The sequence below is a fragment of the Plectrocnemia conspersa genome, unplaced genomic scaffold (genome assembly GCF_051122295.1).
Source record: "Plectrocnemia conspersa isolate PC_06_02 unplaced genomic scaffold, ASM5112229v1 ptg000010l, whole genome shotgun sequence".
Classification (NCBI taxonomy): Eukaryota; Metazoa; Arthropoda; class Insecta; order Trichoptera; family Polycentropodidae; genus Plectrocnemia; species Plectrocnemia conspersa.
The window spans coordinates 25,876,997-25,903,962 of NW_028277174.1; the positions used below are offsets into that span (position 1 = coordinate 25,876,997).

The 26,966-nt window shown below is 29.5% G+C and overlaps 3 protein-coding genes and 2 non-coding genes across 5 annotated transcripts; 3 read left to right on the forward strand and 2 right to left on the reverse strand.

The window, feature by feature from the left end:
* The first annotated feature begins 53 nt into the window (after positions 1–53).
* LOC148231159 (proton-coupled folate transporter-like) lies at positions 54–2,104 on the forward strand. The gene is made up of 5 exons (XM_088194303.1): positions 54–1,068; positions 1,128–1,229; positions 1,294–1,515; positions 1,584–1,731; positions 1,853–2,104. The coding sequence occupies exons 1-5, from the start codon at positions 114–116 to the stop codon at positions 1,959–1,961; spliced, it is 1,536 nt and encodes a 511-aa protein (XP_088050429.1). The 5' UTR covers positions 54–113; the 3' UTR covers positions 1,962–2,104.
* A 3,703-nt stretch (positions 2,105–5,807) lies between these two features.
* Positions 5,808–10,156, forward strand: LOC148231160 (putative peptidoglycan muropeptide transporter SLC46). The gene is made up of 5 exons (XM_088194975.1): positions 5,808–6,958; positions 7,412–7,513; positions 7,574–7,795; positions 9,694–9,850; positions 9,922–10,156. Exons 1-5 carry the CDS (start codon positions 6,007–6,009, stop codon positions 10,025–10,027), a joined length of 1,539 nt encoding a protein of 512 aa, XP_088051101.1. The 5' UTR covers positions 5,808–6,006; the 3' UTR covers positions 10,028–10,156.
* LOC148231161 (uncharacterized) lies at positions 10,143–11,629 on the reverse strand. Its single transcript, XM_088194976.1, has 3 exons — positions 10,650–11,629; positions 10,454–10,587; positions 10,143–10,379 (listed from the first exon to the last, which is right to left on the reverse strand). Exons 1-3 carry the CDS (start codon positions 11,504–11,506, stop codon positions 10,195–10,197), a joined length of 1,176 nt encoding a protein of 391 aa, XP_088051102.1. The 5' UTR covers positions 11,507–11,629; the 3' UTR covers positions 10,143–10,194.
* A 7,812-nt stretch (positions 11,630–19,441) lies between these two features.
* On the reverse strand, positions 19,442–19,513 carry TRNAP-UGG (transfer RNA proline (anticodon UGG)). Its single transcript has one exon. It is a non-coding gene; the product is annotated as a tRNA-Pro (tRNA).
* A 2,274-nt stretch (positions 19,514–21,787) lies between these two features.
* Positions 21,788–21,859, forward strand: TRNAP-AGG (transfer RNA proline (anticodon AGG)). Its single transcript has one exon. It is a non-coding gene; the product is annotated as a tRNA-Pro (tRNA).
* Positions 21,860–26,966: the final 5,107 nt, after the last annotated feature.

Sequence of the window (26,966 nt, forward strand, 5' to 3'; positions counted from 1 at the left end):
TTTTGTTTATGCATATATTTCTCCAAAGATGTTTTTACTTCGTGATCATTATGAATAATTTTCTTAAATCAGTACAGTTTCGTTCGCGGAGTAGAACAGTGTGTATATTAAATATGGACGAAAATAAAGCCAATACTAATGGAGACGCCGAAGAGAAAGACGATAAAGAAAAGTCTAAAAAATCAGAATGGAAACAAAAGTCATTTGGTGAAAAGTTAGCGTTTATCCAAGGATACGTAACTGTAGAACCAGTATTAGTGTGTTACTTATTACCGAGCATCTTGGGAGGTTTAGCTGTTCAACACTTGTTCTTAGAAAAGGCGTGTAGGGTTAATAAAAATTATGGCGATGAAAAGTGCACCAAGTTTATGGAAGGAAGATACAGCAACAAGACTGACGAAGAGGCTGAAGTTCAAGCTTTAGTCACCTACATGACAGCCTGGACATCTCCGATGGTAACTACTCTCACAGCTATCACGATATTATTTGTGGGTGCTTGGAGTGATAAATCTGGTAGAAGGAAACCATACATGCTGGTTCCTTTATTTGGAGAATTTATATCATTCCTAGGTTTGGTCTTGTGTACCATCTACTATTTAGAATGGCCTCTGGAAGTAGCTGGAATCATGGCAAGTCTTCCTACAGCTTTGACCGGAGGTTGGGCTATGATGTTCATGGCGGTATTCAGCCACATAGCCGATAATACTTCAATTGAAAATCGTACTTTCAAAATCGGAGTGGTGAACCTAGTCACTAAAGTTACTAATCCAATTGGAGCATCTCTCAGCGGAATATTGTTCGAAAAGTTGCATTTTCAAGGAGTTTTCTGGATCTGTGCCGCTATTTATGCATTCTCTATATGTTATGTATATTTTGGAGTCAAAGATAAAAATATTGAAAAAGATGCTGCACGACAACCAGCTAAAGATAATTGCTGTGGAGAGTATCTGAATTGGAGATACATTTATGATACGTTCATGATTATTTTCAAGCCTAGAAAGTATAATAAACATACTATTATAATTTTGGTGATATTGTGTTATATTATTATAGCTGGTCCAATTTTAGGTGAGTCGTTTTATTAATATAAATATTTTAATCATAAAAATAATAATATACAATTGTAGGTTCTGGTCCATTGACTTATTTATACTTGATGAGATCGTTTCAGTTTAGTCCAACCGGTTATAGCATATTTTCTACGTATTCAATCATCGTCAATTTATTAGGTATTTCCAAGATGATTATAGCTGTCCTAGTATGATTTTAATATTATTTTAAAATTTATTTCAGGTACATTAATAGGCATTTCAGTCTTGAGTAAATATTTACAGATGGACGATAGTTTAATTGCTATTTTAGCATGCATGGGAAAAGTTATAGCATTTCTAATATTTGCGTTTGCTCCCAATACTATCGTACTCTACTTTGGGCCTATTGCAGAATTAATTGGAGCTATGGCTATGATTGGATTAAGATCGATAGCTACGAAAATAGTTGAACCAGATGAAGTCGGTTAGTAGCATGTAAATAAATCTTATTAATGTATTAATTTTAAGTTTATTAATATTTGATATTTTCAGGAAAGATTATTGCGCTATTTGGTGTATGCGATGCATTGGTCAATATAATTTATGCCCCATTATTCAGTGCAATTTACAATAATATGTTTTTGGGAGCACATAATATGTTTGCTGCACTTTTTACTGCACCAGCTATCATAATTTTCACGTAAGTTTTTATTTTTTAAATTATGAGTATATAACTACAATTTGATGCAAAAGATTCGTTTAATTTAAAATACTTGTTTTTTATATTTATATAAAATTTTACTATTTTAATTAATTTACAGATGTATGTTTGTTTTACAAAAACGAGATGAAAATAGTGAAAGAAAAGAAAAGACATCTTTAAAAGGAGAAGAAAATGTTGCTTGTGATATAGACATGACTCAATTATAATATTATTATAAAAATATCTTTGTATAATTTTATTTGTAGTACATAAGTTAATTAAAATACAATTAGATATGTAAAAAATATATAGTTACATGGCCAGTTTTTTTATATTTATTTAATGAATAAATAGTATATTTTTATAAACATTTTTATTTTTACTAAAGAACATATTTTATGTTTACTAATACAGTTATAATAAATATTTTGCTTAATTACCTAAATTAAATTATTTTATCTTTATAGCTTATGGTAAAAAAAATGCATAATTGATTTATTAATGTTTAATCTATTCAAGTTTTAAACCACTTCCATTTAATATTTAATTACTTGCCAAGTCTATCGACAGGTGTCAATTTAATTATTTAAACATATTTATCACCAATGCGGCAATAATGCAATATAAAATCTCTTCAGAATATTATGATCAAGTATTCCTTGTAAAAAATCTACGTCATCATATCATAATATAGTATAATGATTCATAATCATCTTAATGCAAATTCACCAATTTGCTTACCTTGCAAATATTAATTATGATTGGTATACATTCTATACCAATCATAATTAATATTTGTACATATTATAATTAAAATTTGGTTTGCATTTTTGCAATTGTATACTATACAATTGCAAAAATGCAAACCAAATTTTAATGTGTTGTTATAAAAATTCAGTATAAGAAATCTGACACATTCCAAAACCAATGTTTTGGGTCAATGGCTTCTCTATCTCACACGTTGGAGGAGGGTTCGACTTCAACCAGTTTGCCGCTTGAATACCTAGCATATTTGTTCTTTCTTCTTTGTTCACCGCCGCGTAATAATCTCCGTTCTGCTTCTCTCGTTCCAGTTTTTGATGAGTATAATAGTATATTTGACGGGAAATTTATGGAAATTTTCTTAGCCACTCGGTCGACTTACCCAAACACATAAAAATATTTTTTTCTGCATCTCGCATGCGAAGTATGGATAGATCCTAAGTCAAATTTTTATCCACTACTTTTGGCATAAATTTAGTGTCTAATATTTCGAGAGTACCTCAAGGGTCCAACCTGGGTCCTCTGCTGTTCCCGTTATTTATTAATGACACAAATTCTAGTTCTTTTTGTATGCCGAAAATTTAAAACTATCGATTTGTTGTGGACTCCTTTGCTCTATAGAGTGATTTAAATTCTTTATGGAGATGGGCTTCAATCAACAATCATGTTGTATCAATTTCAGATTATTTCTAAGATCTTGGTGGGAACGTTTTAGCTAGAGAAACTTTCACTAAAGATATTGGAATCACTTTTGAGAGCAAGTGAAGATTCTCTCTACACGTTAACGACGTCTGTAATTGTTTTAAGATACTCGGCTTTGGATGTGGAACGCGTTTCACTTTGATCCAAGGACGTCATTTCAGCTTTAAGGGGCAAAAATTGGTCAAAAATCAGTGGTTGTTTTTTTAATATTTTGATATAATTAATCATTTGAGCGGTATCGCCGTACATGTACGGCGGTGGATCTTTCGCTGTTTATAGATACATATTTACATATATGACTAAAGAAATGATAAATTTAAAACATTATATTTATATAATATATTTTTTTAGTTTAATTTATTGCAAATAGAGTAAAAAAATAAATTAACTTAATCAAATATGTGTTTTTATTAAAATATATATTTAAAGTTAGTTTTATTAAAATTTTTTAGGAATGCAAAAATTATTTTTAATTTCTTATTTGGAATTTAGAATAACAATGACAGATTTTTCATACAATATTAGTATTACATACTACATTGTACATCATATTTATGATAACCTTATAGTAAATAGTTAGATAATATAGTTATTACACATAATACACATATTTATATATCTGAAGGGTCAAGTGATAATAACTATCAAAATATGTATCTGAGTGAAACTGTGTTATATAAAGTATTTACATATTAATTCATTTAATATTCATGATTTAAAAAGTTCTTCTTTAGTTTTACATTACACATTAAATTTCCCGATTTATTTAGAAGCACAAATTAAAATTGTAAAATTTGATCACTAATACATAAAATGGTTACTTTTCTTTTAAATATTTAAAAAATCGTACAATGTATTATATAACATATTAAGCTAATAAATGCGAATTAAAATACCATCTTTATTTTATACTTGCAATATTTAATATATGCCAGTAATAGCATAGTTTTTATCGATATCATAAAATCCATTTAAAATAATTGATTTGTTGCAGAAAACCGCTGATATGGTGAATTTAATTTTAAATTTTCTAGCACCGCATTTTTATAGTAAAATACCTTTATCTATATATAAAATACCTTGATATACAACAGTTTAATTATGGTAATACAGTTTGAATAAAAACGATCGTCATAGTAGATTTCAAGTCGTATCGAAGATCGAATTGAACTCTTGCAGTTTGAAGTGGCTGCTAAGCCGCTACTTTTATTGATTCAATTGGTCGTGATTGTCGATTCTTAAAACTCTTGATAAAAATGATTGAGTACTATAATATTATTGCTAATACACCTTTAAGGAATAAGATATTTAAAAGGTTAGGTGCGAGCGAGCGGCAGTGAGTGAGCGCTGATCATAACAGTGAGCACCACACAAATAACTCCCAACGAAATTATTTAATTTTATGTAGGACGTAAAGATATTCAGAGCGAAAACGAAGTGAGAATAACGACAGAGCAGCGGTGGAGAGCACGCATGGCTTGTTGTGTTGACATCTGACAATGTTGCGAGCCCAACCAAACAAATTAGGCCTAAAACTCCTTCAATTTTCATCATTACAGCAACACTTTTTCCAACTGAAAATATTATTTTGACCATCTATTAAAATAATTCTTAACATTTTAATATAAATTCTTAGCATTAAATAAAAATCATGAATGTTCCAATTAAAATTATTATTATTTAATATAAATTCTAACCATATAATATATATTCTGACCCTTTAATATAAATTCTGACCAATGTAAAAAAAAAATTCTGACTACATCCGTATTAAAATTCTGATCTGAAAAATACGAGTCAATATTTATTATATAATAATCATCATAGCCCAGCAAAACTTACTATGGCCAATATCCAGGACCCAAGCGCGATTTTCTCTTTCATTCTTATTCCGTTAGCGTCCTTGAAATACGGACGCGGGATAAGCCTATTTATTGTTTTATATATAATAAAAAAAAAACAGAATTAAATATTCAAACATCAATCTAAGTGTTTCCCTGGTCCTTCGGAGACCGATAAGATGCCCTTACCGCGAGGGTCAAGGTCGCGCGCAATTAACAAGAATAATTATCCTTGAATGAAGAAGGCAAAACAATTCTTAAAAATTAATATATAATAAGATCATTGTTTATTGGTGAAAAACATATAGAACTGTATTTTGCGGTTTTTGCTCTTCTCAACTAGTTTTTAATTTAATTTTCTTTAAAATTAAACAAACTTGAACATTTCGTCAATTTTCTAAGGTAGAAATATATTAATTAATCGAAATTCACTTTAGATTTTTTACAGAAAAAGTCACTATTAGACAAATCACACTTAATTTATGACCTTCAATGTTATTTTAATACACAAGATTTCGCTAATGCCTAATGTGAATATTAAAAATAAGCAATGAAGATTTCCTTTAATCAAGATTGTATTATTTTTTTTATTAATATTTATTAATAATACTTTATTATTCCTAACAAAATTACATACCATTTTTTTCTAGAAGTCTAACATTACGTACGAAAAATATCTACCATCCCAAAACTGGTTTTATCATACAAAATTCGAGGCAAAACATAATAAAGAAGTAAGTAGCACGAATGTACAATAAAGATCATGTACACAAATTCATTCGATTTCAAGTGACATATACCTGTTTAACAACTAAACGTATGCTGTGTTCATTATCAAACTAGTTGAGTACGTCTTCGATACTTTCAGTATTGATGCGTCCGCAGAGTGAGGCAGACGTGTGTCCGATTTTCGCGCAAACTTATTATAAAAATGAAGTGTAAAAACAGTTTAAAAAAATAATAAGCCATGGAGAATCAAACTAAAAGTAATAGCGATAGTAAACCGGAGAAGGAATATAAAGAAGAAGTGCCTGTAAACAAATCAGGATGGAGAGAGAAATCTTTGGGTCAAACATTGACACACATCAGGAGCTATATCACTGTAGAACCAATGCTAGCGTGCTACGTGATGCCTAGTGTCTTGGCTAGTCTTGCTGTTCAAAACTTAAATTTAGAAAAGGCATGCAGAGTGAATAAGAATTATGGGGACGAAATATGCACTAGTTTAATTGAACAAAAGGGTAATTATACTGTAGAAGAAGCAGAAGTTCAGGCGCTAGTGGCTTACATGACCGCTTGGAGACTTCCATTGCAAACCGCTCTACCAGCTATCATGATTTTGTTCGTCGGAGCTTGGAGCGATAGATCAGGCAAAAGAAAGCCTTACATGATGGTTCCAGTCATTGGAGAGTTCATCACAGCTGTAGGTTTAATCTTGTGCACATATTACTTCTTAGAATGGCCTCTGGAAGTCGCTGGTGTGATTGAAGGTCTACCACCGTCTTTAACCGGCGGTTGGGCTATGATGTTCATGGCCATATTCAGCTACATAGCGGATCATACGTCTCCAGAAGAGAGAACTTTCAGGATTGGAATCGTAAATGTTATCATATCAATCGGTGTGCCGGTCGGGACGGCTCTCAGTGGAATTCTGTTGAATAAGTTGGGTTTTTATGGAGTGTTTGTTATATGTTTGTGTATTTATGTGTGTGGGTTTATTTATGGATTCTTTGGAATCAAAGAAAATAAGGTTAAAAAAAAAGATGAGATACCGAAAGGGACATGCTGCCAAGAATATTTCAATTTGAGATACGTTTATGATACGTTTATGGTTTTATTCAAGCCAAGATTATACAGTAGGAGAATGAGAGCATTGTTGGTTATGTTTTGCTACATTATTGTGGCTGGACCTGTACATGGTAAGCATATTCTATAAAATACATATTTAACTTTGACATACTACGACACAGTTGTGCAATTATTTATATACTTATAAAAATATATAATCTTGTGCATAAAATATTGCTGTTATTGCTGATATTCATAATACAACTATAAAAGACAATTTATTTTAAGAATACGTTATTTCTTCATATGATTCAAGTTAGATTATGAAACCATTTTAATAAATCAATATGATATATGATGTATTTTCAGAACTATTGTACTTATATTTACACAATAATTAAATTTAACCTTGTACGTTTAATACATAGCTTTACAGTTTCTATTATTATAAATATAAAAAATAATACAGATTGTTGATAACGACACTGAAGTCTGAAATATTAAACTATACAATAACCATAAACCTTGTTTTAAAAACAATCTATAAAATAATAAATTATTTATGTATTTATTATCATTTTCAGGTACAGGATCATTGCTTTATCTCTACGCAAGAAGACAATATGAATTTAATGAAGTTGATTTCAGTATATTTTCCTCTTACTCAATCGTTATGAATCTTATAGGTGTGTAATGGTATTGAATACAATATATAAATTATTATTTAATTAACTATCTAATTTCAGGTGTTCTGGTCGGTATTACATTTCTCAGTAAATATTTAAAGATGGACGATAGCTTCATTGCAATTCTTGCTTGTATAAGCAAAGTTATTGCTAGTTTTGTATACGCTTTCGCTCCTAATAAATATTGGTTCTATTTAGGACCTGCTATTGAGTTAATCGGAGGAACTGCAGTTATAGCAATACGATCAATAGCGACAAAAGTTGTCGAGCCCGATGAAGTCGGTAAGAAAAATGTCATTGAAAAATACATTGTTAATGTAAATAAAGTCATGCATGCAGAGGCGTAGCTAGTGTGATCCTTAAATTACCTCCCCCCCCTACACATAATTATCTAATAGAAAATCTGACCTTCCTAAAAATCTGTAACTTAATGCATGTTTTCAATATGCCAAAACTTTCTGGGGAAAATGACCTCCTTTTGCCCCCCCCCCTTCCCCCAGTTACGCTACATACCTTTCACATATTCACTATTAATATGTAAAAGATTATCAGGCATTTCATTATTTTAGCACATGCTCGACTCGAACTAACAATGGGGAACATCAACTTTTACAGATTACAAGAAACTGCCCAGAAATTTCCCAGCCGGCTAAAATTATTTTTATCTATAGGGGCAGCTAATGCTGATTTTATGACCCGGCCGGTCAAAAAATCAGCAGTTTTTGCAACTGTTGTTTATTGTTTTCACATATTCAACTTAACTCTTAGCTATTCACTATTTTAGCGCATTCATTTTAAGAACCACAATACACAAACAGTCCTTCCATCGCGAAAATGCCACCCTCAAGCAAGTGCCGACCGTGGCGGTCCGCACCTAGCTACGCCATTGCATGCATGACATAATCTCAAATGTCTACAAATCTAATTTATTAAGTAAAATAAATGAATCAACATATTCATGACACAAAAACAACAAATTGTCTCCTCCAAATGTTTTATTACAGATGTTAGATATATAAGGTGATTTATTTAACGAATTCTGACTCAATTGTATTGTTTAAAAACATATTTTTTAACAAATACCCATGTCTGAATAACGAAAATAGTTAGATATTGAAAGACATGCTTTAGACTTATTACATATACCGATTGAACTGTAATTATTCTTGTTTAAAAGTATGACTTAAAGACCCGTCGAATTTATCATTTTTACCAATTTGTAATTTAGTGCGGATTTATAGTTTTATTCTTTGGGAAAAAATTGAAAAGTATGGTCATGAGATTCCTAATATATTATTACTATCCTTGTGGTCAAAATTTATACTTTACTTTATTTCGATTGTAATTCTACTAAAATTATATTTTGCTACATTGTAGTATTTTAAGGGTTCCAAAAAACAGTTCGAAAAGCTATTTTATATGTTTTATTTTTTTATTTAAAAAAATAAAAATTTAAATATTTGTTTAAAATTATGGGAAAAAAGTAATTTCATTGCTTATAAAAATAGTATTTATAGTAAAATAACCAAAAAGAAGATAATGACATACGTTAGAGTTAAATTTAGTTCTAAAGAACCTAAAAAACTAAGGTCTAACAATTTAACAGTTGTAGTATATATTTAAACTTTGTCTATGCCCAATTAGTTCTATTCAGAAACAATTTTGGTAATGAAAACGATATTATTTTTGAAGTAAAAATATTAAACAGTAGTATCAAAGGGCAAAATATTTTGTATATCACAGGTGCCAAAAAATATTAAATTCTTAGATAGAATATAAGTAATAATATGAGAATTCATAAAATATTTTGTTAGATGTCTTTAGCCAAAATAGTTGCAAATATTTTTTAAAATAGCAAATAAAAAATATAAGTATGTGATGGATTTTCTACTGTATATTTAGCCAAATTTAATGTAATACCCTATAATTATTAACTCTTTGATTACCAAGCCTTTTGTGAGTACTAGCTAAATATCAATGTATTACATATTAAAAAATATATTTGTTCAATAAAATTATTATTTATCCCTAAAAAAAATATTTTACTGCTCCGATTTCTAAATAACGTTGAATTCGGCAACTCTCGCCAAAGTAGCAAAATTATATATATCAGATTTCAGCAACAAAAGGGTTAAAAGATACCTTTAAAAACATAATATTGAATTTTTAATTAATTTCAGGTAAAATAATATCTATCTTTGGAGTCTGTGATGCGATTATAAATTCCGTTTATAGTCCAATATTTGCTGCATTTTACGTACATACAATTACATCGTTTCCGGGAGCATTTTGTATTCTAGCGGCTCTTTTTACGGCACCCAGTATTGGTGTTTTTGTGTAAGTTATTATTTAATACAATTAATTGTGTAAGATATTTTAACACTGAACATATATTATTTAATTTACAGATGCATGTATGTTTTACAAAAACGAGACAAATTAAACGAAGAAAAAGAAAAGATATCTATATCCGGAAACGACAATACTTGTGAATTAGAAATTACTTCATTATAATATAATTTTATTTTAAAATTTTAAATGTAAATATTAATGTAAGTTTTAATACTTTAATAAAGTAAATATAAAAATGTATAAATGTATGATCTGAGAAATAAGTGAATAAAACAACTTTATTATTACAAACACTGTCTATATTAAATTTACAAAATTTGTACTATACATTAAAACTTAATATTAAAAGTATGCAAAGAGGCATCTACGCATTTTAAGAGCTGAGCCAAATCATCATTTTTGAAATAAAGCTCTAGCATTTTTATGCACTTATCATTATGATTTCTCAATTGTATTTTCAGAGTCAAACAATTTTTAATTACCTCCAAGCATCCTTGAAGGTCGCCATTACGGACTGAAAATATATTACAAATTATTAGACATACATAGATAAAAAACAAAAAATCAAAAAATAATTAGGAAAATTACATCTATAATCAAAGAGATATTCAATAATCAATGAATACTGATGATGTTTATTGTATTTTAGCAACAGTTGTAAAATATCTATGACGATATCTTCCTTTTTCAACTTTAAAGCTTGAGAAGTGCAGTAATATAATCTAAAAGAATAAAAATATATTATTTAAAAATAAAAATATGTTAAGCAATGCAAAATACTTACGAATCATCCAAATAAAACCTAAGTTTTTCATTATCGTTGTATAGATTAATAGCTATTTGATTATCTCGGTACCATTTGCTAAACATACAAGCTTTCCAGTATGCTAACAATGGTGATCTTTCATTTGAATCTTCGAATAACTGAAGTGAATGTTTTTTTATTAAAACGACGGTAGCTTCAGAGCTGTTATCAATAGCGTTTGATATTAATATTCTAAGTAATTTTCTCATTCTGACTTTTGAGTCATAATTACCTTGAAAAACTATAGAAAAATTCGCAAATGCTTCACTGATATTTCCTTTCATCCAATGAGCCAACCCCAAGTAATAATTAAACTTAATTTTATTAACATGTTCATCTTGAGCATACAGTTTTTCAAGCTTCGTAACCATGATTATGTTGGCTTTATTAGAATACATCCGCAACAGTTTTATGATGACACTGTGTGAAAGTATAACATTACTTTCTAAGCACTTTATTACCAATGTATTAAGGTAAACATCATTTTCATCGGATTTACTTTCCATTATGTAATCGTTTATGTAATTTATAGACAAATGTTTGAATTGTAAGTCTCCGTGGCTTGTCTTGTTTATTAAATTAGTCTTGAAAAATTCTCTCCATACAGTCGAAGGAGACATATCATTTGACATATTTGTCCTTTGATTTTTAAAAATAGATTCATTGTTAATTGAATCTGTTGTGAAAGTATCACTTAAAGCAACAGACACTGCTTCTGCATCAGTACTTTGAAGGCGTTTGAATGCTTTTATTATATTTATACCATTTCGAAAAGATTGACGTAAAAGTGAGGTTAGGAACGAATGTTGAGAACATACCGTCAATTTATAAGCCATGATGTATATCTTTGATAAACTCAGTTTATATATCTAGCTTATTACATATTTTATTTACAAAATCATTTAAAGCTGTACAATGACATTTACACAACAAACGTCATTGACACGGCCTTAACAGCTAAATTGATGATCATCAAATTTAATGATATTATTACAAATTTAAAACTCCAAATTACAAATCTATAATCATTAAAATATTTTAAAATCTTACGTTTTATATTTTACAAAATTAATTATCATATAATATTAAAAATAAATTATTAATTGAATTGCCCCTATATGAATTTAAGTGATAAAATAAATTATTTAAAAGCATTTCTTATTATATTTTATTTATTACAAAATTAAAATAAAACAGTTAGTTATTTATATTATTATAATATATTCACAAGGCATTAAATTAATTCCCATGTTAAAATTTCTTGAATTAAAAATACATGTACACTGTCCGTTCCAAAAAAACATATTTGTAATACGAAGTTGTAATACTATTTTATTCCTCTCACAACCAAATTGAACATAATAATTATTAGAGTAACCCATATGCAATATAAGCTAATTATTGTATTATTCATAACTGCGCAAACAATTACTTTTTAACGTTTTGTGAATAAAACAGTTAGGAATTTCAGAAAATGTATCTTTACACTCAAATAAAATATTAGCATATAAATAAAATATTACACATTTCAAAATTGTATTTTTAGAGGAAAAATATATTTTATTTATAAAACATCTTGGATTTTGTGTGGCGTGGCTAATTAAACATTTAAATTTCAATCAGGATTTGTAAATAAAATACACAATTTTTTTAGGCTGTGTGAGTAATTATACATTCTCACATAATAAATTGACCCTTTGTCTACGCGCACATCTGCTAAATATTATTTGATTAATGGTCAAAATAAAAGTAATCTAAATCAAAATGCTCACTCCAAAAGGCAAAATAAAATTCATTCTTCGTTTGTTACTACCTTTTAATTAGGTGAGATTTGATGTCTGAAAATATTTTAACAATAGCCACGGTCTAGATGAATTGTAGTAACTTAATAAATTATATTCAGAGCTATTTTAAGATATGATTAAATGAAGGCCTTGATCTGGGCTCCTCAAAGATTGCGCTTTGCGTTAATAAGTTGCAAAAAAAATGGATAATATATAATGACGCGTAATTTTTTGTCGTGATGGACTGGCCGTAATTTGTTTTCAGGCGCAATCAACGATTCTACGTAAAACGGATTTTTAATTGTTGTCCTAACGCGTATTTAAACTCCAACAAGTATATAGCATTCTGAAACAGACAAGAATAGTATTAAATTACGTGAGCCTATGGTAAGTGGATATAGCTTGGCTAATTTCAACGTAAACCCGTTCTCGCCAGAGTAATTTGTTTATAAGAAACCAGATGAAAAAATCGTTAATCTCCTCCCATTTCTCTAATAAGCCGAAATTCAGAAAAAATAACTTTTCCCTTCACTTGCAGCGGGACAACTGATTCGAGATTTCAATCTTCACTGCAATCACCGTACTTTGCTAAGCGCAGAACCCCACCCCCTGGCAACTACGCCCTAGCGGACAATTTAATTAAGCCATTAAAAATAAAACTCTTTCATTAAGTACAATATAATTATTTAGATTTTGAGAAGCGAAAAAAAACTTTAGTGTCACCGGTGTTCATGTGGCACAGTCATTTTATAATAACTCTTAGAGAATATTAAAATTTTTCTTTCATTTACTAGTTCTCTGAAAGTTATGCATGAGAAATGTACAAAAATATAAATAAAAATCTATGTCACTAAAAGAACAAAATTTGTGGGTCCATATGGACACCTGTGCCTCTAATGGGTTATTAAACTAGCTATAGCTATAACAAATAATTATCTATGTTACACTTGAAATCTTATAAAATATCATTTGAATAAAATTTTGTGTTATAATGCATTTTTATATTTTGTGAAATTATATATTTTTTTTAAATTAATTATTTAAGTTTCAAACCAATTATACTATTTAGTTTTCATAGATGTCACTGAAAATAAAAAATATTGTATAATATTATTATAATAATTATTTAGAATATAATTTTTTTATATTATTTACAAAATATATGTTGTATATATTTTATTACCTTTCTATTGACTTTTTCTTAGCAATTGTACACATATTCTTTCTACATTACTGTATGTAACACATAGTATAAAGATGTAATTCACGGGATTTACACACAACAATTAATCAACGTCTCACCACAATGGCTATTAATAATTGATGATCTTGCTAGATCCTTTGACGGTCATCCCCCGCTGTCTATTCAAAGGCTACAAAAGTTCATCCACGTCTACGTAATAATAGTGAGCTAAGGGCAACGAAACGTAAACGCCCTTTTCCTTTTAACGTTAAAACTACCCATTTTCACCGTTCGCAAAATAACAATTGATGATAAATACTCTTGTACTATATTTTTCTCAAATAAAATTTAATATGTCAGAAAAAAATATATGGAATCTCCTGAATCATTAGATGGTTCCATTCATCCGATTGTGAAGCGTAAACTTCTACAAATATTCCACTCTTGCTTTTATTGTGACACACAATGAGAAACATACCAGACACGAAATAAAAAAGTATATAATAAAGTCAGTTTGGTATCACTATAATGCCATTATTGAGCTACTCTCATGGCTCAATATGATTTAACACAATATTACCACCATAATGCATTTGTGCATATGATTCAGCATACTTTTGAGACTAATTATTATACATAATATTAAAATAAAATTATCAAAATCGTATCTTAACTTAAAAACGTAACTAAAAAGTTAAGGCCTATATTACTTTAAAAATGAATTTATTAAATTTAATAAATATATTAATATTTATAAGTTTTAATTCATTTTGAGATGTTGACAATTAATAATATTATTTTGAGATAGTAATGCAAGAGATTAACTGTAGTAATTGTAAAGGCGTATGATTTTTATGGCATAAGTCAACATCTTCATATTGATAATTCACTCAAAATAAAATAAGAAAGTTTCTTACTGCACAGCCTAATATAAATAGAAATATTATAATTGTAGTTTTCAGTACGCGTCCAAATAAATATGAGAAATAAAAACATACTATTGATAGCTAGATTTTAAAACTATATATATGTACATATATTTAAAAATACATAGTCTCACTGATCATTATTACAAAATATGGTCACCAAACTTGAACACTACGTGCGGTCCACCGACAAAAATTCAAAGTAAACCAAATAATGCAACAATTAAAGTTCGATTCACGCGTCTATAGAATGTATTTTTTTATAGACTCCTTATCCTTTTACTTTCAGACATCTCTGTTCGGAGAGATGAACAAGATTTTAACCTACGCCAACGCTGAGATGATTTAGCAAATATTTATGTAATACTCAAACACATATTTTACTAATTTCATGAATAAATAATAAAAGTCGGTTTATAATTTATTGAAAATTTTTTTTACCAGACTGGTCACGATTTCGGTTAAAATATATATCCTGGCTATTTGTCAAGTCATTATGTATTCAGCCGCTCTTTGATGTCATGACGAATCACCTCAATTGGATTTGGTGCATTTTTCTCAAGTTAAGCTAAACCTGCTCAATTAAAATGCAAATATTTATATAATAGATTTGGCATTGTTGTGTAGATAAATATTTCACTTATATCAATATAAGCATCATTAAGTATATAAATAGAATTTATAAAAACAGGTATTCTGCTTAATTTAAAAACCATTTTAAACTAAAAAAGAAATACACATGTAGTACTGTAATAGAAAACAGTAAATGGTTAAAACCTAATAAAATGTTTTTAATTAAAAAAATAATATCGAAAAAGTTGTAATAATAAATTAATTTAAATAATGTAAATATTTTTAAAACATTCAGTAAATTTAGGCAAAAAAATTATGCCGGTGAAATGTCAACCGTTCTAGCCTGACATTTATCAAACCGAGAACATAAATTTTGGTTAACGCGTCGAAACATATCGCATAACACATTCCCAATTTGTATGCAGTTAACTTGTTTTTATTGCGATGCAACTTGTATTTAAGATATCTTAACACTTAACAAGCTTAAGACTCAAATATACTTCATTGAAAAAATATTATTATGAGCCGCTTATGCGTCATTTTACATCGATAAAAAAAATATGGTATAGAGAATTTTCCATATATTCTAATGGCAGCAATTTTTTTTGTGTAATTAGACTCGATCAATCATAACTTTGTGACGGTCCACTTTTCAAGCATTTTACTGGTCGTAAAAAACTGTTAAGTGCATAAAATCACATGTCTATATTTTTGCCATTGTAAATATATTGAAATCAATTAAATAATTTAATGAAAAAATATTGATTTGCTGAGTGTTAAAGGTTGAAAACATCTGCATTGTATATAAATTCGTATTTATTTACTTTTTTACGCCCATCACAAAAAACTTAAAGTTAAAGCTATTTAACGATAGAGTAAAAAATATAATATATTCATAAAAAAAAACAGCGGACGGTGCATAAAATTAACACTTGCATTTCCAACGGCCTGTAAAGTGTTATTAATAACAAATCATATTTACTTTATTTTTTTATTTACATATAAAGGCATGATATTTTAAAAAAAATATATGCTATGAAAATATTCAACTTTTAAGATTATATCTTTGACTTCTTTAAAGAGCCCATAAGTAATATAATATAATATATAATTATTTCTAATATACAAGAAGTATTCAGAAAGTTAAGATACAAAGCATTTAATTTTGCGAATATGTAATATATTATTTTAAAATAATTTACTATTTTCATAAAAATATATGTTTCATAAAAAATAGTTATGGATACTTCTAAATATTGCTCTTAAATTCCATTGATCGTTAAACACCTACTAACATTCATTTATTAATGGGTTCATCAGTGATACCGGATGGCTTTTCACTCCTTACCTTAGCACCATTATAAGTACACACGCAAACACAACTTTGCTTTGACTGATAACTCTAACAGCAGTGCTTTCAATTTAATTTAATAAAATATTATTTACATTCTGTATTACGTTACCTTTTGAAAAAATATTCAGGGTGGCCATCGTTAAAAAATCACGCGTCCCCCGTTATAGCTAACGAGCGTTAAATCAAAACAGCGACAATAAAATTTATTCACCATTGATTAATGGCGCTTGTAAATGTTTTGATCGAAATTCTTAGACGAACATGTCACGAGGACTATTGTATTATGGCATAATCGGATCATTAATTTTCACGGGTCATGCGTTACGATACGCGAATTAGTATTGTTTTTAACAACGCAATTATTATGCTATTGAAAATTAGTGTTTACATAATAGAAAACAAACGCTATAGTAATTCGCATGGTCGTAAAAATTAATATAATGGATCTAATACGACAACACATATTCAAATTTAGATAGTAACCACACCTTCGCATAGTATTTGAGGTGTATATGTCACATTGAATATGTATTACCATTGAAGATATACTTTCACTGGCATGCCAGTGAAATCAGATAGATTTATAATATATTATTTAACGATATTTCTGTAAGTAAATTTTATGTATGACTTCTGAGTACACATCAGGGATATCATTGAAAGGGGGGGGGGGGAGTGGGAGCATTTGCCCCCCCCCCTTGAATTTGGCCACAAAAATGCTTGTCATTTAATATTTTTTTATGAGAACGAAATATTTAAAAAACGACATTTGACTAGCCAACTTTAGTACCTTCCCTGAAAAAATCTCAAATGACGTCCCTAATTTTAAACCAGAAATTATACGGTTATTCTTACGTGCAACTTTTCCATACTCCCCAACTCACATCAATCTAAGCTACATTAAATTGAACCCTTAGAAGCCGAATAAAGCAGTAAAAATAAACGCGTGCATGTATTTTAACCAACGCTATTAAGGAGTTCGCCCTTAATATTCTGGATTATCTACGAGATTAATACCATGTGCGTACTCTTGCTGTACAACTTATTATATGCAAATAATTGTTCTTTTATTAAATATCATGAAACTGTAGTAAATTATGATACTGGCAATTATTCAATTTATTTGCGCTTATCCAGTACAGAAAAGTTTAGAGCTTGCGTAATTGACGCCTGGAAGCGTTTCGCTTAATCTCTTAGCTCAGTAATTGAGTCATTGCACCCACACTAACTTTTCGTATTATCTGATAATTGAACCATTAAAATGATTAACAATTATTAAACAAGAGTCCTCTTGGCCAGTGATCTCAGATAGGAAAAGATATCTCTTACATCAAAGATGCATCTGAGAAGGAATGCGACCTAGAAATGCGTTCTTAACTATACTGTCTACATATAATAAAAAAACTCACGTGTGACATTTGACCTTTCCCAAACTACACCTGTGTGACCCAATGAATAATTCATCCATTTCAGAAAAGTAAAACTCAATTTTTGTCTCGGTCGTTTTTGTACAGTTTCCAATGTCGCCTGTCAAAACAGATCATCAATCATGCTTCAATCATTATAATAATCGTTACTGTTAAGACGTGTCATAATAACACACCGTGCATGGTTTGATGTCCATTCATATAAATTGCCTACGTGTTTTATTAATTGTAGAAAATTGCAGTATAAAAAAAATATAATGCGTAAGATTAATCTGAGTTTCGGATTTAGCGACTTGATTAATAATTCATATAAAATTGTATATGCTGTTTATAATTATAATGATACGGTGTCTGTGGTGATTGTATACATATCTTAACACGCTAGCTTCTCAGTAATTATTATTTTTATAAAATCAATAATAAAACAAACTGAAAGCGAAAGTAAATACGTTATGAAAATAATGCGTGATCTTATTTGTGAATATACATATTATACATATTATCAGATCTAATATTATTGCCATGTTCGATCTCGATATATGTCATTAGTCATACATATTTCAACGATCGTAATAAAAACATTTTTTACAGTAACTCGCACGATTCTATAACACGAAAAAATCGTTACTAGTATCGAAGGTGTTAATGCAATAAATCAAATCTGACGCCTATGGTAGGCCACGAGATTATATGTTTACACTTCTGTGTGAAGCTCGAATCGTATGGGTATAATGGGTAAAATTGCATGTCAGGAGATTGTTAACGCCACCATAACACTCTCCATCATTTCCAGAACATCCAGAGTTAATTGGGATTTTTTTTCTGTTTGGGCTCAATTACAAAACTGCTTTGATGTACATCATCGTTCATCATCATTAACTCCTGAGCCAACAATTAAGGTCAACACAGGTGCGCATTCCACTTATTGTTCTAAAAATATATACACTTCTAATCAAAAATACAACTAGAGAAACATATGGATAATTTATACAATTAATAATGTTTTTCTAATGATAGATAACAAAGCATAAAGTAAAACTTTCTAATTGATAATTGCAGGGTTTGTTTTCAAATTACACATTAAAACTAATTTAATCATAGTTTAAAAGCTAACTTTCTGGTTGTCTTGAATAAAAGATTTTTTCTACAATTTTCGGGTGTTTATGTATAATGTTGAAAAACCTTTAGACTCGCGATCCTTCATGAAAAAGCACAACACAGTTATTTTTGTGTCTATAATACATTTTCAATAAATGTGTGTTGTAAATCGCTACATTTAAGAAAAACAAGATTTTCGATTGCGTCTCTTGTTCTGATCCGTTGTAGCCAGGACGTCAGCGCTCGAGAACGCTCCAGCTTCTCGACGAACTTTTCTGAATATGTCTTTATAGATACAAATATACTAGTAAACATATTCAGAAAAGTTCGTCGAGAAGCTTATATATATATAATACATATATGAGTTGATTATAACCGTATGAACTTATATGCAAAAGTAAGTAATTTTTCAAAAACAAAAAAGAAGGGCTCGTCCGGGATTTGAACCCGGGACCTCTCGCACCCAAAGCGAGAATCATACCCCTAGACCAACGAGCCGGTTGTTGTTAACAAATTATTAAATATTTACTTTCTAGAATTTATAGCAACAATCTGGGTCAACGTGTTGTAAGCCTCGCGTATGAAAGTCAAGCAACAGGTGACTCACATCAGCCAACAGTCATCAACCGATTTATTTATTTAAATTAAATAAATACATCATAAGTTACTCAAAAGCGTCACGATGGTCAAAACGCTCAGTGACTTTCGCCTACGTAAGAGTCGCGATCGCATTCCATATTCATGACCGTTGCGGCCAGGACGTCAGAGCTTGAGAACGCTCATTTTACAAGAGCCATCCAGCTTCTCAACGAGCTTCCCAAAAACAAAAATGTTTTTGGCAATAGCTATGAGGAGCTGGAAAAAATAATGGGATGGTGTTTTAGGTGTGCTTCATATTTTTTCCAATGTTTATTATTGTTCGTAATAAAATAATGTAATAAATAAATAATAAATTATTCACTGTCTTCCTTTGTATTTGGCACCGACTGTATCTTTTTTCATTTTAATTTGCAAGTGTTTTTAACATTTTTAATGGATTTTGGCTCAAATTTTATTTAGATTAAGAATGGTAAATTAATTTTTTTTTACAATTTCTACAATAGTGTAATAGTAAACTACATATTTTCATGAATGGTACAGTAAAACAATTAGTTTTATAAGCTTAATTTAGCAAAGCCTTGAAATAAGTGGCTAATTTGTGCTTTTCCTTCATTTATTTGAGTTAGGAGGACGTAAATAAAATTTGTATTCATAACATTTTGAAGTAAATTTAAATCTATGATAGCGGCTTCAAACGATTTTTTCACTTATTGGTACAGAATTATTATAAAGCTGTTTGTCGAATATAATGTTAACTTTTAGCGAATTCCTTTTAAAAAAAAATTTTAATGCGTAAATTTTGCAGATTATTTTTTTTTAATATTATATTATTTGTAAATAATGTGCATTTTTATGACTAGAACCATTTTCGATTTTCTTTAAATAATAGCTTATTTGGGATAGTTTATGGATATAAAAAATATTTACAAAAGTTAGAGTAGCATATTTTTTTATATATGTTCTATATTGTCACATATTAAACTATAATGTTACATTCAAATATATAATATAAAGGGATAATTTATAGATATTCGTTAACACAAGATATGTGTCTTTGTACAACTCTTTATAAACGAGTTCGAAGCAACATATTTCCTGAAAAACAGAACGTATGCCCTGTACCTTCACTTATAAAGAGATAAATCTTTATAACAAAAGGCTTTTAAATAAAATTTATACACAGGAGTGAACAATGGAATCGTAACGTTGTTCTTTGCACATAAAACGTAGAAATAAAAACGAGATATAAAAAGTACAGTAAGATAAACCCAGTTAAACGCAACCAAAAGTGTTTATTCAGTTAATTATCGTTAAAGTGTGCATTGCTGTAATATTTTCAAGACGTTAAAAAAACATTTGTATACTTTCACAAATTACAAATTATGAAAAAAGTTATTCTACAACGACTTGACGAGAAAATTGCGTTAAAAATATGATTTTTAAAAGGGAAGGCTAGGGAGCATAATACGCCAGAAAAAATATAAAAGGGTATTTTTTACTCTAAAAATAACAATCTAACCTAATTGCCTTTGATGATAAATTAAATGGTGTGTATTTTTGACATGTACACACTGTTGAAAATTACTGAATAAAATTAATATTATGTACATAATTTTTTGAATTTTGTCAAATTTTAATATAAAAATTATAATTGTGAGTATTAATCAATTAAAATAATATATTTCAAAATATAATTAACTTTAATCAAGTCTTTAAATAAATAAATAAAAATGTGTATTGACATCTATCGGACAAAATGTTCACTATGTAAATATAATTTAAATATAGTATTTGTTTATAACCAGGGCTGTGGAGTAGTTTCAGAATTCATTGACTCTTGAAATTTGTAATAAAATCAATCTTTTTTTGAGAGCGTAAAAAAATTATAGCAATAAATAATTCCAACAATTAAAACTATATATACGTAGAAAAAGATTTGTTATAATCATTAAACATTTCTTATTTATGTGAAATACATTTAAAAAATGAATAACAAAAAACTGCCGTTAGAGTTGATCGATATTTTACGACTCCGCGACTTTAACTCCGTCTAAAATGCCACGATACCGCGATTCTTTTTTTGATTAAACAGCCCTGATATTTGTATATTCAAATTTATTTATATTTATTAAACTCGTCTCAATATATATTATTTGCAACAATCCAACACATGGCTCGTTGGTCTAGGGGTATGATTTTCGCTTAGGGTGCGAGAGGTCCCGGGTTCAAATCCCGGACGAGCCCAAGGTGTTTATTTTTATTTTTTAGCATCAAAACATTATTTTTTCAAAATTAAATTAATTTAATTAAAACATATATCACAAAACGCTTAGTTGTGTAACTTCGTAACTGCGTATGAGTAACAAACTAGCGTTTATTGCTTCGCGCATGCGTAAGTCAAAAATAGCAAGTATAAATAACGTTTAACTGTTTTGATTTTTGCACGAGATCCATAAATCAATGGTTGGATGAAGATTATAATAATAAAACATGGCGATCGTTTATAATATTACGATAATATCAATTTTTCAATGGCTGTCCGTTCCCTTTGTCCATAAATGGCAACAATTGAAATTTATCGTAATAGTTTACCGCTTAACGGCGCCACCATAGCGTCGTTAAAAATCACCATAAATGGTGAATATTGCTCGCAATCGCGATAAAAAAATAACTTAGCGATGGCGAACCCATGACCCATTGAAAATATTGTGAATTATGAATTAAATTGAGATGGCAAATATTTTTAAAATACAAAATAAAATCTTGAATCAATTTATTAGATCAGTGATGCGCAAACAATGAGTGCATGTGAAAAACTTTTTTTGGGTCGCAAAATTTAAAAAAAAAATTTCACAAAAAATATGAGACTTTTATTTAACAAGAATCGAGTACTAGTAAAATAACGAAATAATATTAAAATATCAAAATTTATATTAATTTCTTTGATGGCAGTAGCAAGAAACAGCCCCAATTGCCGCCAGATGGGGTACTAAGCGACGCGACACATATTGCGTACTCTCTTGGTCTTTTAGCGATTGCAGAACAATCAACACGTGGTGAGGATGACATGTGTCGTGTCTGACTTAACCTTGCAATTTCTAATACAGATTTGAATATAGAAGAAATCACGGATTCGTTGCTAGCGCATACTTTAAGGAGCTGAGCTGTGCTGAATATATATTCATGTGCAACAAATCAAAATTTGCATGTTATATTTTTCCAACTTATAAATGTTTTAAGATTAATATCAAGATCGACCACTAGTCTTAATCTTATTGTCGACTCACCTCAGTCAGCTGTACTAGGCTCAACTTGGACAGCTGACAAACGTCGCTTTCGAGTAAGACGTTCGAGATGAAGATATGTTGATACACCGACGTCAATGCACGATCTTGACGATGGTATTGCTGCTTTTTTCGACTCAGCTAACTAAAGACACTGTTTCTCTTATAATATCAGCCCGTGGGAGAACGTCACAAAACCTCCGACCTTTACGACTCCTTCATGGCAAATCTAAAAATGTAATAATATAAAATATAATAAAATTAGGCAATTAACATAAGAACTCAATTTAAAAATATAATTTTAGAAAAAATATATAATAATTATACTATTTAATTTCGATTTTGTGTTAATTTTTCAATCATAGATTGATTTAAGAGTAAACTAAAAACATTGATTTAATTTTTTAAATTACTTAGTTCAACTAATACATTATATTGAGTTGTTATTACATTTTTTTCTATTTGATTCTGACTCTCCGTCAAAAAAGTTTTGCTATCGATGCTTTAGCCCTTCCTAAAGTGTTATTTTAATAGCATTTTTTACTATGGAACATTTCAATATAATGTTATAACTTTAATAACTTTCATAGTATACACAATACCATTATATTTAATTCCTATAGCTTCCTATGATAAACCGGCCCCCTTCAACCATCAATAAATATAACATGTATTTTTACACGAGCAATTAATGCGATACAAAACGGTTCCACCTACGGAGGTAGCAGATTCCAATTACACTTAGTTACAATGCTCGGTTTAATCATATTTTATATCTAGTTATGTAATGGACGCACAAACACATACGCATAAACTAACAGTAATATGCTTTTATCGTTTGCTTTGATCTGGTTATAACGAGCCCATAAAGAAATTCGGAAATCGACCGATAATATAAATCATTCTCTTGAGAACGAGATCATGCCGACCAATCGACGATGCTATCTCTCCTCTTGGGATGACCTAACTGAAAGATGAAAATCTCTTTGCCGGTTAAGTTTAACCGACACTTTCGCTTAACGCGGATTCGTGATGATTTATAATGTAGGATGGGGAACAATGCAGGTATTGTGACTTCAGAACTGATAGCGATATTCGAGGTCGTTTGATAAGTTCAAATACCATGCAACTAAAAATAATGAATACAAAATACATTATTTAAATTAATAATAATTAATTATATTCAAAATGCTTCAAATATGCAGAGGACCACCTTACACCAATTGTAAAAAATCGATGAAAACAAAGCATGTCTGCTCAAATTGCGATGAAAATCAGCTTAGACAGCTTAGAACATACACATGTACAACATACACCGTGAACACTTATCTCTACTACAATAATAAAGGAGGAATCATATGCTCAAAAAACAGAAAAAAGCGTAAATCAGCAAAAGAAAAACCAGTCTGAACAGTATGCAATTTTTGAAGAATTGAAAAAAGAATGTCTAGAGTAGAAGATGTAAACAACATGATTATCTTTGTCTCACTTAAAACTCCGATGATTTAAAAAATGTAAGAGTAGCGACAGAAGACAAAAAAATGATACATGTCTCTTCTCAGAGACACACTTACCTAAAGATCAGATGCTATAAACTAACTTGTACATTACACCCGCAAAATAAATCAAGATGAGGTAGCGCTGTCACAATTAAAGAGAGTATTTGCCATTACGAAGAACAGCAAATACAAACAAATGAATTTAAATTAAAAATGGTAGGAATTTAATCAAATAGACAAAAGATAGTAATTGGAGTTGTATATCAACCGCCAAAGCACATTTAAAAAAAATATTTGAACATCCTAAAGCATTTCGGTGAAAAATACATTGTGTAAGGGGATTTTAAAGCAAACACGTAGTCTGGGGATCAAGATTAAGTACTACAAAAGGCAAAGAACTTAGAAATGCAATAAGGGAATTAAAATGTGACTTTCATACAACTGGTAAATCAACCTATTGGCTCACTGTCCTTGACTTCTTCATTTCCAGAATGGTGGCAAAAAGTGCCCTGAGATAAGTTCTGATAGTTCAGCAGTGATTTTGAACTTTAATAAAGGAATAAATAACCAGTTGAGTAGTGAGTTTCAGAAAAATAAAATATTCTCTTTAAACTTCTCGAACTTATTGAACCTCCCTCGTTTTACTATAGTGGTTTATTCTTTTTCAAAGACAATACAGACCGATAATTTGATGGACTCGACAAAATAAACAAGCGTTTCACGTATTGTCTCGCTTTAATTGAATCCTTTTTCGACAAAAGGGCCCAAATTTCTGGCCGCCCACGGGCACACAAATTGTTCTTCGTCGACACTGAATCAACTTATTCAAACAAGGCGAAAGATTAATTGTTCGAAGCAGTTCCGAAGGCAACGGGGGCCCGATTATCGGGTCCTTGTGATGTCTTCCTCAAAGAGGTGCCGTCCGAGGTGAGGTACTATTCTTGCCGAGAGAGATTGCTGCTAGCCAGCGATGCCCAACAATGGGAGTGATTGAGGAGAATACTCGACAAAAGAGCCACTGGACTAAGTACTACATATTATTAGATGAAAAGTTTTCACAATAAATACGATTCGTTAGACGTGGATAAGGTTTTTGATTGAGTTTTATTTATGAGACACGAATGAAAAATATTTGAAAGGAAAAACATCACTCAGAATTGATGATTGAAATCAGAACTACATTTACAGTCTAAAAAGTTAAGAAATAATGTATACTACTTTGATTTACTCAGTTGAGTAAGATACAATTTTTCTGTACGAACATTACCAAAGGATGAATCAATTGTTTCGTTTTAATGTATACGTACCTCTTTCTTGATGAATGCGTTCCTGGATTTATTGCTAGACGCCCTTCCGACCCGAAGGCATACCCTTATCAAGTGCTTATTAATTCGTATCGCCAACACGTAGGGAGGCACGGCTACAATATAAATTGAAATTATTATGAAATATCAACGTTTAACCATCATAATGAACTATCGCGTACGATTGATTCTTTTAAATGTTAGCCTCGTGGAAAAGCGGCGTAATGATACGGTGTTGGTGCAGTGATAATGTTATAAGTTATAAATCATCATTTTACGTACGACGAAATAATCACACGTGAATCTTGAACGTAGATTGAATTCGTGCCTAATAATTGGCTTGTTAACATGTCCGACGCCCACGAAAGCTTCTTTTGTGACTAAAAACATGGTTTATGTTATAAATTATCAATTTACATTAACGTCGGAGTGTACAGCGCAAAAGAGCATGTTTTTTTTATGATTAACATGTTTTACGTTTTAAAAATATCATACATCACCATACTGTGGGCCGTAGCTTGTATATGTTTTTTTGTGTTTTTTTTTTATGTAGAAATGCTACCAAACTAACTATTGCGAAAATTGATCCCTTTCTTCAAAGCAAAATCTAAATAAGTATATGGGATATATCGGTTTTTGTGAGCATGATAACTTCTATAGTTTAAATAATATTTTCATTAAAAAATAATAAGTTCGTTAAACAGTGCAATCATTAAAAAAAATCGTATCGTATAATGCTGCTAAAAAAAAGTAAGGAGTTCAAAAATGTCACACAGGATATAAAAATATACTTGTTTCTAATGGAGTCAACACCGGGAGAGTTTTATAAACAATAAATGTCTTTTGGTTATATTATCAACAAAAACACAATTTTCTATCGTAACATTTTTCAAGTTTCAAAAAAGTTTAAAAAATTTTTTTATTTTATTTTATACAGTAATAATTTAAATTTTATATAAATATTTAGCATTTACTAATATAAACATGTATATTTAAAAAAAAATTATTAATAAAGCACACTTTGGAAAAGTGTGCTTTATTATAAAGACTAATACTTTAATCATTTTAATAAAATCAACCTTTGCACAAAATTAGTAAAAATAAAATTAAAAAAAATATTATAATTAAGAAATAAATTTGCCACATTTAGAAGTGGCAATTCATTAACACTGTATTCTATGGTTTGTTTTTAACTTTAAATTATTTTTTATAAAAAAACATTTTAATATATTATTTTTGAATATACTACCTTTTTTATTTTTTA